The sequence below is a fragment of the Lissotriton helveticus genome, chromosome 3_1 (genome assembly GCF_964261635.1).
Source record: "Lissotriton helveticus chromosome 3_1, aLisHel1.1, whole genome shotgun sequence".
Taxonomy (NCBI): domain Eukaryota; kingdom Metazoa; phylum Chordata; class Amphibia; order Caudata; family Salamandridae; genus Lissotriton; species Lissotriton helveticus.
The window spans coordinates 738,322,873-738,336,283 of NC_136061.1; the positions used below are offsets into that span (position 1 = coordinate 738,322,873).

Sequence of the window (13,411 nt, forward strand, 5' to 3'; positions counted from 1 at the left end):
CACGCCCATCAATAGAAGGTGTCCAAGGTAACACACCCATGACCAGTATCTGTACTTGTGTACCTTTCTATCTGTACCCAGAAACATACACTAAGCACCATTATGTGTACCCAAAATCAACCCGTGGCCACTTTTTCAAGAACCAGATTCACACAGTGTCAACCTCTATCATTTCCAATGTCCCACAGGTACATTCATAAGATGCGCTCATTTCAAATACAGGACTCACATTGACCGCCTCTAGCTGTACATAGGGCCCAAAAGTGCAGTATGGAAATGAGTTTCTAGGTACTTGAGGCCAAATGTACAAAGCATTTCGCCAGATGCAAAGGAACACCTTCCCCTTTGTAAATGTGGGCACCAACATTTTTTAAGAGCGGGCAGTGGTCCTAGGAACTGCACGGTGCACACCTGCCATTGATGGCCTCCTAAGCCTGTGCCATCTGAGTACCAGTGCACTACACACCAGTCTTCAACTACAAGCTATGGGCCTGATGCACCAAAGCTTTCCTTGGCTTAGAGCAGTCTTAAGAAATAAAACGTGGCTAAAGGTCAACGCACACCACTTTTAAGCCAAATGTAGCAGTTTAACACTGTCCTCAGACTGGGACACTGACTTACACCAGGACAAATCTCTTTCTGCATCAAGACTGCCTAAGCACCATTATGTGTACCCAAAATCAACCAGTGGCCACTTTTTCAAGAACCAGATTCACACAGTGTCAACCTCTATCGTTTCCAATGTCACACAGGTACATCCATAAGATGCGCTCATTTCAAATACAGGACTCACATTGACCGCCTCTAGCTGTACATAGGGCCCAAAAGTGCAGTATGGAAATGAGTTTCTAGGTACTTGGGGCCAAATGTACAAAGCATTTCGCCAGATGCGAAGGAACCCCTTCCCCTTTGTAAATGTGGGCACCAACATTTTTTAAGAGCGGGCAGTGGTCCTAGGAACTGCACGGTGCACACCTGCCATTGATGGCCTCCTAAGCGTGTGCCATCTGAGTACCAGTGCACTACACACCAGTCTTCAACTACAAGCTATGGGCCTGATGCACCAAAGCTTTCCTTGGCTTAGAGCAGTCTTAAGAAATAAAACGTGGCTAAAGGTCAACGCACACCACTTTTAAGCCAAATGTAGCAGTTTAACACTGTCCTCAGACTGGGACACTGACTTACACCAGGACAAATCTCTTTCTGCATCAAGACTGCCTAAGCACCATTATCTGTACCCAAAATCAACCAGTGGCCACTTTTTCAAGAACCAGATTCACACAGTGTCAACCTCTATCGTTTCCAATGTCACACAGGTACATCCATAAGATGCGCTCATTTCAAATACAGGACTCACATTGACCGCCTCTAGCTGTACATAGGGCCCAAAAGTGCAGTATGGAAATGAGTTTCTAGGTACTTGGGGCCAAATGTACAAAGCATTTCGCCAGATGCGAAGGAACCCCTTCCCCTTTGTAAATGTGGGCACCAACATTTTTTAAGAGCGGGCAGTGGTCCTAGGGAACTGCACGGTGCACACATGCCATTGATGGCCTCCTAAGCCTGTGCCATCTGAGTACCAGTGCACTACACACCAGTCTTCAACTACTGCAACACTGTCCAATGTCACTGCTTATTGGAGGCTCATGTTTAGCTCATCATAATCTGTATGAGCTTATTGGAGCCTAATACACATCAGACCGCGATGTGTATGAGTGTGTCTGTTTTCTCTCAATTGATTAGGGCGGCCATCAGAATAAATACTTAACATTACATAATATCCCCTTAAATGTATCCGGAGTAAAACATACTGCCAGCCTCGATGACCATATCAAATAGTGCCCACAAATGCGTTTACCAATCATGAGACTTTGCCCAGCAGTAGCCCCTGCAGATCACACTGGCCCCTGTAGTACATGGGAGAGGCACAGAGTTAATGTGAAGGGACGGCGCAGCGTGGCGCCCCCTGTGGATGCAACTTGCTAATTTGTAGTACTACATAACAGTGAAGAGCTACAGGGTTGCAATGGCCTCTGGTGCCACTGGCTGGCTCTGTTATAGGGGATCATGTGTGCTTATCAGAGCTGGAATTGAAACAGAAATACCCCAGGAACCCATGGATTTAATTGCGGGTCAAGATGTGGCAGAGGAAAGGAGTGGGTTCAAGAGCTGAAGCATGAAAAACGGAGTCTGACTGTTACAAAAATCAGCTGCAAAGAAATTGGCACCAATGAAGTGACAGTAAATCTGTTCTAAATTACTTAGTTGGTCACAAAGAGGCTGCATGTAATAATATTTTACAGGGTTGAGACATCTGCTGCAGAGATTAGTGTGTGCTCAGCAATTTTGAGGGGATTATTTATAATAGTGGTAAAATAACTCTAGTGGTCAACACAGTTCTGGGAAAGTTCTGTGTTTCTCCTAAGTACAGTTCTGATTCACAGGGTAATGTAGAAGGTTAACGTGCCTGCTGCAAAGCACATCATGTAACATGCAGATCACAGATTTGAATTGTATTTAGTGAGGTAAGTGGGCTGCTGCTTTAGACGCTGGAGTCATTTTGTTACTTCCAGTTCATGCGTTGCAATTCTTCTAGTATAGCACAGTGATATATTTAGAGACGACCACGCAAAATATCTTGAGCCTAGATTGTGTGCACCCACAAAATGCCTTGATTCAGAAAGGAGATGAAGGAATGAGACGTGCTTGCTAATTTAGTATCAGGCTAGTTAAATTTGTTTATGCACAAAACCGACCAGACCTAAAAGCTGAGTAGAAAAGGGTGCCAAAGTGGAATCAACCTATCTGCATATGTCAAACCAGAATCACTGAAGACAGGTCAAAGAAGCTACCCAAATAAAGAAACACCCACCAAGAAAGCAGTGCACAGAGACTTAAAAGGAGGGGACAGTTCGATACAGTTTTCCCAGACTCCAGATCTCACTGGATTTAGCAGACCAAAAGGTAGCTGGTTTCACTACAAAATGACTCACTACAGTCAAGATATGGATACAAGAACGCTGTAGTACTATTACGCTATTTTTCTCACTGATTTGAATGCAACTAAAATAAGATAATTCCCCTTCATCAAATACATCATCTTATGCATGTGGTATCTGTGCAAAAAGTTGGTTTTTGCTAATCCGCAAACAATTGAACACAACTTGCGTTATGGGTGATTTGCAAATGATGCATGTGGAAAATGTAAAGATGTTAGAAAAGAACCCGTTTGCCACATTTAAATGCCCATCTGTTGACTTTACGCGCACTTTTGTGAATAAAGATCCGAGTGCATAAATACTTTTCAACATCACACAACATGCTGCGTCGACTGTGGATGACGTCACACATCAATATATCCAACCCGTGTGCATCTCTGAAAATCATTTGTCACACCTGGGCACCAGGGTTGCCCTGGCATCTTGGTGGGCCTCAGGAATAACTATTTAGGAAGGGGGGCTCAATTGCAAAACAACATTCTGTTTCCAGCTGAGGGACAAGATAAAGGGCAGGCATGGACACTGCAGACCATCAGCTGGGCTTCGGGCATGCTCAGTCTCTGTTCTTGCTTCATTGTCCATGAGGCCAGGGGTAACAAGAGCTGTGCAAGAAGAAACATGGCACACCTCGCAACCATCGGAGTCTAGAAGGAAGGGGAAATCCAGGGTTGGTACAAAGTTTAGATTATTGAACATGGGCATGTTTTGAAAAAGTGAAGGTGGTCAGTAGGGAGCCACTGGTCTTAATGCGAGAAAGGAACTGTGCAGGTAATTAAATACTGATATAAATGGAGTACTTGTGGCACGTTACACTTTTCTGGGCCCTGGTGCCATGCCACCCGCTGCACTATCGATAGCTTCCCACCTGAGAATGGGTTTCAGGTCAGCTGATAGATGTGGCTAAACTCTGTCAGTCACTTCTTTTGTTTGGAGAGAAGAGTGCGAGGGTGCTGCCCTCCAGACAGGTGTGCCACGCGGTGAGCCGGGGGCAGCAGCGACTGCCCTTTGCCACCACTAATCGATACCCATGGACTCTCTCTGCCAGTGCTTAATTTGTGCAGGTGGTTACTGTGGGTGGGCACTGGCACTCATGTTTGGGGACCGGAATGTATTCTCCATCAGGAGATTTTAACCCAGAACAAGCGATAAAAAAGCAGAAAAGGGAGAAAGAAAGTGGAACAACAGATAGTAAAAGAGAAAAGAGGGAGAGAGCAGAGCTGCTGAAAAATAATCTCCAAGTGAGCGAAACAGAGCAAGTGCGGGGTGGTGGAAGAAGATGATAGGTGTGGGTGGGGTCGAGGCAGCCTCGGTATTCTACAGCGTCCACAGTGGCCCTGCTAAGGAAATCCTGGTTCCAGCACTGTTTTTAACACAAATCAAGTAGGCCTGCGTCCCATTATCTGGTCTTTCCAAGCACTATCTGTCAGGTAAATCGGGTCACGTCTTTCCAGCCTCCAAAGAGAAGTGGTGACCTGTCAACGCCCTGGCATGACTGTCCACAAGCCAGCAGCAAACAAGCATTGCTATTGAAACGCCAAAACACTGCAGCGACAGTGCGCTGCTGCAGGCTAAACATTTCATATGCTCAGCCTCAGCTGCACCACGAAGGACATGGGCAGATTGTTACAAGTGTGCGCTTTTTCAATCAACTGCACTTTCTCAACGCGTTAAAGTGCCAGAGCCGAAGACGTGTGGGGGCAAGTGAAAAGGACAGCTGGCCCTGCATATGGCAGACACCCTTTGTTTCGGTATCTCATTCTTGAACAATACCGACAGAGCAGACAGACACTAAATTTACTGCACTATCAAAGAGGTGGAGCAGCCACAGTCCATCTGGGAACTCGTCATCAGACCTGCCTTCTGTGAAGGGGCACTGGTGAAAGGCAGTGCAGAATGGCGCTTGCTGCACGTGCATAGAGTCACAGAGTCATTTCGAACCCCCTGGTCCTGGGAGTATTGGGGAGGCTTTGTCACAAACAAGCAAGAAATGTTGAAACTAAATGCCACCAATAACAGTTCTTGTTTAACAAGTTAATGCATTCTGGGAGTTGTAGTACTGATTCACTTCAATAGATCCTATTCAACTAACACAATTGAAAACGTTAGTTACATTTTTTTTTCAAAAACTCGATGACTGGAGGACTGTACCCTTGGTGACTTGAGATCATTTGGAAATCTTTGTAAAACCAGAAAAGATATCACAGCCAGGGAAAAAGAGAGGTGAGAATCCAGTGCTCTGGAGGGCCACAGCAGAGGAGGCAAAGGAGGGCTCTATTAAAGCCACTTGTTCCTTGCTGGGGCGGATCTCCGGTTCATGGCGGCTGTAGGAGATTTGAAGGGTACAAACTGCACTTTACACATAGGAAATGACATGCTTTCCCTGATTGAAGACAGTCTTAGGCAATGAAAGGCAGTCTTGATGCAGAAAGGGATTTGCCCAGTGTAAGTCAGTGCCCAAGTCTGAGGACAGTGTTAAACTGCAATACTTGGCTTAAAAGAGTTGTGCCTTAACCTTTAGCCACGTTTTATTTCTTAAGACTGCCCTAAGCTAAGGAAAGCTTTGGTGCATCAGGCCCTTAGCTTGTAGTTGAAGAGTGGTGTGTAGTGCCCTGGTACTCAGATGGCACAGGCTTCGAAGGACATCAATGGCAGGTGTGCACCGTGCAGTCCCTCGCTCAACCTCTGTTGCTGGCATGTTCTGGGCTAAAGTACAAATGCAATATTACATTTGGGTCCCCAGTGCTCCTTTGTTGCAGAGCCATTGCAAACCCTGTGAATACTGTGCTCATTTGAGCTTAGATCAAAGAAAGCATTGGCCTGTACTACTGAATATTGAACCCAAAGAGTATAGACCTACAAGAATACCGGAAGATAAGTGCATATAGGGAAGTATAGATTTACTAGTTCTAGCTCTTGATATGCATACCTGGAGATATGCAATTATTTCCAATGTATATATATCTGGAGTTAGACATAGAAAATCCTGTCGATATTTCAGTTTAAATGTTTTGTCCCCCATATTGTGCATCAATAACTCCATGTAACGCAACCACTGACGTAGCCTGTGAGCTCCACCCTACCCTTTACCTCTGCTACAGGCCACAAGAGTGTTTGTATCACTCACCTTGGCGGACAATAAAGAGGGCGCTGCACGATAGGGAAGTGGGTGCAGTGCCCTCCTGCTACTAATAACCGGCTGGCTCCAGAGGTATGATGCAGCGGCCTGCTGTCCTCTCCCAGCCCTTCTTTATAGGTCAGAGGAGGCCAAGACTCATCAGCAGTAGCATAGGAAGAGTGCAATGGGTCTTCATGCAAGCAATGGAACATTCCCCATCACAGTTTAGTAATGAAATACAGCCATAATTGGGCTCAGCAGGCCTCTGTACTTCTTGGTCCGGCACCACTGCACCTACTGCACTGTTGGTAGCTACCACCTATTCAGGGACATCTTGGGGGCTCTGGGTCAAAGGAGTTTTTGGGACCCCTGTTCAGAACAATTTTGAATTTAATATCCAATTTCAGATTTGTCATGACCTCTTTGGCATGTCACTGACAGCGCAGAAGCACACTAGTCCAAATTTGAAATGTGTTTACATCAAATATTTAGGGATAGTGACTTGTGTTTTCAATATTTAACACAGCAGCAACTCACTTATATAACTGCAAATAATCTCTGTGATACCCTTCCATTTCGAATATGGGAGGTCCTGTTTTGAGCTAAAATAACCTTTTTGTGGCTGTTGCACAAAAGTTAAACACAGCATTTCTCTTCAAAATGTCCCTGATACGCTCTCTCACATCACCCACATTAAAAATAAGTTAAAGTAAAACGGTATTTGAAACAATTTGTTTCAGAATTATCCAAGGTCACCAGGGCAATGCTGCCAACAGAGCATAGCTGGCTCCATAAGGGGGCCCTGAGCCAGAGCCCGCTTTGCCCATGCCTTAAAACGTCTCTGCACCTATGGGCCAGTGCTGTAACGCACAAGGACGGGACTCCCTGGCAGAATTTGTTATGGGCCCCGAGACTCCCGAATGTTACAAATATTCTTACTTGTGGGGCTGAATGGTGCCGCAAAGGGGTACTGGCCTGCTTTACGCCCCTGCAATGGACAGGGCGTGACTGTATAAGGCTCAGCCCTTCAACAGATAGCCACAGACTGCACTCTGGCTTTGAACAATGCTATGCATGAATAGAAAGTTTGTTAAAGATAGTTCATTGGAGTAAAACGTGTAATGTGCAGATGTGTTGCATAATTGAATTGTAGTGCTGCTAAACGGGTAAACGATGACAGTGAGCGCTATACAAAAGCACATTAATGCCGTTATTTTTGTAGTGCTTGGTTACAAGCCCGACAGTCCAAGCGCGCAGTAATCTTTTGAAACAGCACCGGTGTAGCAGGTCAAATTGTTTTTTTTTTCGGATAAATACTAAAGTCGAACAAGTGAACATGTTTTTCCTCACGTGTTGATTCAGACACACCAAAACATTAGATAGAAATCCTGCCCCGCCAGACGTGCAGCGCGTCTCTCACAAACAGTGTGATAATGTGCAATTATTCACGCCTGGGCTTTGCTGCTGCCGGCCGTCATTGTGGCATGCTGTCGTGGCCGTGCTGCTGCAGATGGCCGTCTCAGCATCACTTTCACTGGGTGACGGATTTACAGCTTTATGAAACAGGAGCAGATGAGCCGTCTATCCCTGCCGGCCCCGGTGGCGCGATTTGACTAATAAACATTGTGAGCTGTGTGTGGGAATTGCCTATAAAACCCGCCCCTCGCTGCTGTTTGTGTGGCACAAAGGCGCACATTGCGTACCAACACAGCAACAAGTACAGATAACCGAGCCTCGCTCCGGTGGGACCTTCCTATAACTGTTCCACTGTACAGAGCATGTTAGCGCTTCCAGTCAGAGGCCTTGCGTGTGCGTGCGTGCGTGCGCGTGTGTTGTGTGTGCGCGAGTGTTTTCAAACCTCACTCCTCCCCAGAGCTCCAGGAACAGTTCCATCTCTGCCCATTGATGGTACACGGGCAAGTTAGGACTCTGACAAAATGCTGAGCCGGCAGGCACCAGGCTTTTGTTTCACGAGGCAATGCACGCTCCAGCACTTTTACAAACAAGGCCCACGCCGTCACATATATATTTACGGAGAGAGCCCAGCAGGGATTAGGGCTGGTGAATCCGCCAGGTTTTTGAAGTGAAACGCTGGGAAAGGGATAATTCCAGCAAAGCGTGAACACCAGTCCCCATGTAATTTGTTAAAACACCATAATCACTTTTAGGCGGCATCTGCTTGCACAAGTTCTGACACGTCTAACACTAGAAAACACCATTAGGATTTCAAAGTTTTTTTTTATTATTATTGCTGCATTTTTGCTTCTTTTGAAGGATATATTGTTATAAAACACGTGTAACTTTCCAATAGGAAGCACGAGCTTTTGAATTGACTTTTGGGCATATCAAGGTGGGTGAAAATGTCCTAAACACTGTTTAACATTTAAAAAAATAAAATTGTGGGTTTGCGTGCCTTAAGAACAGCATCAGCGGGAATAAGCAATTTGATCTCCAAGCTATCGGAGCTTCCTGGAGGCTCTTTTGGTTATACTCCACATTTCTACCCACATGCCTCTGCCATTGTTTTAAAGTGTGCATAGCTCTGCAAAATAAGACAGAGGTGGGCTGGCCTGTGGGTGGGATGGTGGGGTGGTGTCCTCTCTAAGAGTAACTCTTATTCTGAAAGTGGGGCAGGCCCTTGGCACAGTAGGATAGTTAGATGTGGCTAGCTCCACATTTCATCCTTGTGAGGTTGGTAACATAAATAGAATTAGGTAACACATATAAAAATACATGGAGGTTTGCTGTGTGGGTTAATGAATGTGAGGCTAGAAAGTTAACAGATTCCTGGCTAAAAATTACATTTTACTGCGTTTGTTGACTAACTATTAACATAAATGTGGGAAATACTGAACTGTGGGGATCTAAAGCGTGGCCTAAGAAAGGTCTACGTGCCTGGGAAAGGGTCGACAGGTGAGGCATGAGCTTAATTCAAAAGCTTATCTTTCTTTTTTAACATAAGAAAATGACCATCGAGGTGATCACATTTAAAGTATGCATTTTAGTGACGAGTGAAAGCCTCTCAAAGGTGATGTGTGGCCGAGGAGCACAGTCAGTCACAGGCCAGCCTACCTCGTCCCATACCTGTGGGCTGTTCACCCCCACTCCCTCCACAGACCAGTGGACCGGCCGGAGCAGCAGTAGTGCACGCACAGGGTCCCTGATAGCTCTGCGGGCGTCGCCCCCTACACCAGGGACTCGCACACGGCCGGCAGCGAGTCCGAGTCCTGGCTGTGCATGGAGCTCAGCCCCGTGTCCGAGTCCTCGTCGTGCCCCTCCGGGCTGCCTTTGCACAGCCCCTGTCCCTCCTCAGCCCAGACCTCCGGACTGTCCTCAGGTGTCCGTGTGTCCTCCGGGACCTCTGTCCTGGGGCACTCCTCGCTGCCCCCCTCCTCCAGGGCGGCCACGCCGGCCAGCAGCCCGCGCAGCTCCTGCTCCTTGTCCTCCCACAGCTGCTGGCTGCGCCCCAGGGCGCCCCCGAGGGCTTCCAGGTCCGTGTTGAGCCGCAGCCCAATGTAGAGGCTGGTGCTGAGCTCCGTGGTGACCCGCTCCCTCTCCAGGAGGAGCTCGCCGCCGCCGCCCCCCGGCTCCAGGGGGCGCCCCTCGCTGCCCTCGGCCTCCCTGGCTCGGAGCTCCCCCTTCCTGCGCTCCATCCACCGGTGGTTCAACTCCTCCTGGATCTCCGCGGAGATCTGCTCCGCGAGCTGCTCCTGGCGGGCCAGCTCCTCCTGCAGCCCCAGCACCTCGTCGTACTGCCGGGCGTACTCCTCGTACTCGGCCAGCATCTCCGCGGTGCACCCGGGCTCGGGCTCCCCGCCCCCCTCGCCGCCCCCCACCAGGTAGGTGTCCTGCACATAGTTCACCCCGTGCCTTTTAATCCTGTCAAAGTGCACGCTGGCCTCGTACCGGTCGATCTCCCGGTCCAGCTCCCGGATGCGCTGAATCTGCTGACGGATGGTGTGATCCTGGGACAGCACCAGGTGCACCAGGGTTTCCATCTTCTCCACGGAGGGGCCGTCTATCGGGAAAGTTTCCTTTCTCTTTTTGTTTATTTTGGCCAGCTTCCTGAAGGCTTTCCTCACCACCCTGCGCTGCTTGTCCTGGGTGAGGGCCATGGGCGCCTTGGACGAGCCCCGAAGGATGCAGGGGCTCTCCTTGCTCAGCACCACCCTGGCCTCGGCGCTCCGGGGCCCGCTGTTGGGCAGAGAGGCCTCGCTCTTGACCAGCACGAAGCGCACATTGTTCTGCTCCTCGCCCCAGGCCGCCCAGAGCCGAAGGATGCGCGTCTTGTTGGGCAGGGTCCGCTCGAAGCCCCTCCACTTCTCCACGATGCAGTAGGCTTGCGGGGGCCCCGCGAGCATGCCGCCACCGGGGCCCCCCTCCGGCTCCTGGCCTTGGTCCTCCAGCAGGACTCGCACCACATCCGCGCAGGTGGTGCGCCTGGAGAGCCCCGAGATCAGCTTCTCCTCCTGGCACACCCACACCGAGATCTTGCACTCCTCGGCCTCCATGGGCTCAGCTGTCCCCCCGAGCCACACAAGAAGCGAGCATTCACCGGTGCCCCGTGGGAGCACACATCCAGCCCGGGCTTCAATGCGCAGCTCCAAGGGCGCTGCGCTACTTTCAAGACGACGCAAGACAAAACCACACTGCGGTAGAGAGAGTCATCACCAAAATCCGAGAATTCGGGGCTTCAGTCCGGTCTGAAGAGCAGCTTTCTGCGTGTGTCCCTCACCATGGGCTGTGAGTGGGCTGTCGGCGCTGGGACGGCTCACTGTGCAGGTGTCCGTCTGTCAGAGGCCAGTGCTCTGTGCGCTCCCGTCTGCAGAGCTGTTGTCGGCCAGGAGTCCAGGAAGCCTTGTCAGTGGCAGGCTGAGCCGGGCCGCCTTCTGAGTAAAGTGAGCAGAGGAGGCAGGGCTCAGACAGACCCGGGCCGGCTGTGTTAGCACCCCGCCTCCACGTGACAGCTCCTCACTGCTTTCAGGCGTCCGTACACAGGCAGCGGGGTTTACAGCACAGACTGGCTGAGCTCCGCTCCGCGGGATATTGTAGGGGGGAGCCAGGCACGCCTCAGTGCGCAGCTTCCACCATTATGGCTCCCACTTTTTCTGTGCAGTGTTCTTCAAGAGCTACGGGGTACAAATTTGCCCCGCAATTTGGAGGAAATGCCCAAGGTGTTTCAGCACTACTCTTCCCCTAGCACAAACGCGCGCGCGCGCCCCCTCCCCCCCCCCACCGCCCATAAGTTCTCCAGATAAAGTGATATTAAGGTTGCTAAGCAACACCTTAAAAACCACTGCCCATCACCAACTGCCACGAACATCTTTAAGGATACCTCATGGTGCATCTCATACCTGTCATAACCTCGCGCATGATGACATCACTGATGACATCTCACATAGCATAACTGATATATTTGATGATGAGAGCTCGTTCATTACCAATAGCTTAACGACATCAAACATAAGAGCACTTAGCATTTTCCAAGCCATGGTCGGAGGTGTCATCGTCCCAATAACAGGAATGCTTGTGAGAAGTGAAGACATTCTGGATTGCCTGCATTCCTGACCTCCATCCTGCCCTGTCCCCTCACTCCAGGGCCTCTAAGACCTCTAGGTTCAAGTATTGGTCTGGTAAGTGGGAACAACAATCATTTGCCTAAACTATTTATTACCCAATAAGCACCCTGTTCACATCCAATACTTATCAATGGTCGGAGCCTTCTCATGACTCTCACACTTAGATAGGCCGTGATTTCTCACCACTAGGAGCCTTTCTCTCCACAACCCCAGTTTTCCTTCATTTATTTATTTATTTTTATTTATTTGTGCGTTTTTATATAGCGCGGACTTTACCCGAAGGTGTCAGAGCGCTTCACAATAGGAACAGAACTGATACATGAGAACATTACAAGTGAACAAAATACAAAAGCAAACGTTACATTAAATGAAGCAAAAATGACAATCGTGAGCCAACAAAATACAAGAGGTAGCAAACGATGCATTACAAAAGTGACAATCGTAAACTAACAAAATACAAGAGGTAGCAAACGGTGCATTACAGGAGGAAAAAGTGACGTATGCAGGTTACAAAAGCGTACAAAGTAAACATAGAGGTATAATACTGCAATATATGCAGGGCACTCAAGCACATGAACAAACGTTACGTAGGCAATGGTGGCACTTGTGCAGGTATCGAAAATAAACAAATGTAAGAGGTAGAAAACAGTGTGTTACAAGAGAAAGTGACGGATGCATGTTACACACGAGTACCAAATCATCAGTGCTTCCAGGTCGGCACCTCTCCACTCTTTGCCCCCACATTGCCCACATACCCACACTAGTACCTGTACTGGCATGGTTGATACATCGGGGCGCAACTAAAGCGCAGAGATACTCCTGTAGGAGTGATTCTAGCGCTATACAAATCTATAAATAAATAAATAAATAAACTAGACCCGAACTTCGAGAGGGGGTGGGGGTGGGGTGGCAAAGGCTCCCAGCCAGGGCCAGCTCAAGCGCTGGGGGCGGCCATTACAACATTTTTTTTGCGCTCTCCTCCCCCGTAACCTCCTTCTCAGTGAATTCCCTCACTACCACTCTCCAGCAGTGCACCTCATCTCTCCACAGCCTCTCTCTGATGTGCATTTCATTTTTTACAATGCTACTCATAGTTTTCTCACACTCAGTACTGTGATCTGCATGATATAAATTCTTTGCAGCAGACACATCAACCCTCCTGCTACTTTATGATGAGGCAAAACTGCCACTAGACAACATTCTGAACTCTCAACAGTAAGAACATTAATCACCAGAGTTATCTTGACATTTATATTGCTTCCTGAAAACTACCTGATGCACAAGGATGTTCTTGTGCTTTTAAACCAGAAATTCTTTGTAAACACAGCTCCCCCCCACCCCACCTAAGCCAACGTCAGGTGTGGCTGCCCCAATCGCGCTGCCTTAAAGCCTGTCCAGCCCTCAGCAATGGGGAAGGACAAGCATTTCCACACATGGGGTCAGAACTAATCTCATAGCCGTTACATGAGGAAAAAGATCTATGTTAGTGGTGGGGTGTGATGCTTCCCTCAATATCAAGCAAGTCAAACAAGCTAACAGATTTATTGTAGATGATTCCAGGAACAGTAGACTTCTCCCCGAAGAATTAAAAACATTTTTTTTTAATTTAATTTTTTTATATTTTTGCATTTGCAGTGAAAAAAAAATACTTTACAACGAGGGAAAAAAAGACAGAGTGTGGGGCCCCTCCCTACCCACCCCCCCACCTCGCAGGCAGA

At 48.5% G+C, this 13,411-nt stretch overlaps 1 protein-coding gene across 1 annotated transcript; it reads right to left on the bottom strand.

Annotated features, from left to right (window-relative positions):
- Nucleotides 1-8,341: 8,341 nt before the first annotated feature.
- RASSF10 (Ras association domain family member 10) lies at nucleotides 8,342-10,992 on the bottom strand. The gene has a single exon (XM_078683746.1). The coding sequence runs from the start codon at nucleotides 10,623-10,625 to the stop codon at nucleotides 9,300-9,302; it is 1,326 nt and encodes a 441-aa protein (XP_078539872.1). The 5' UTR covers nucleotides 10,626-10,992; the 3' UTR covers nucleotides 8,342-9,299.
- Between the last annotated feature and the right edge of the window lie 2,419 nt (nucleotides 10,993-13,411).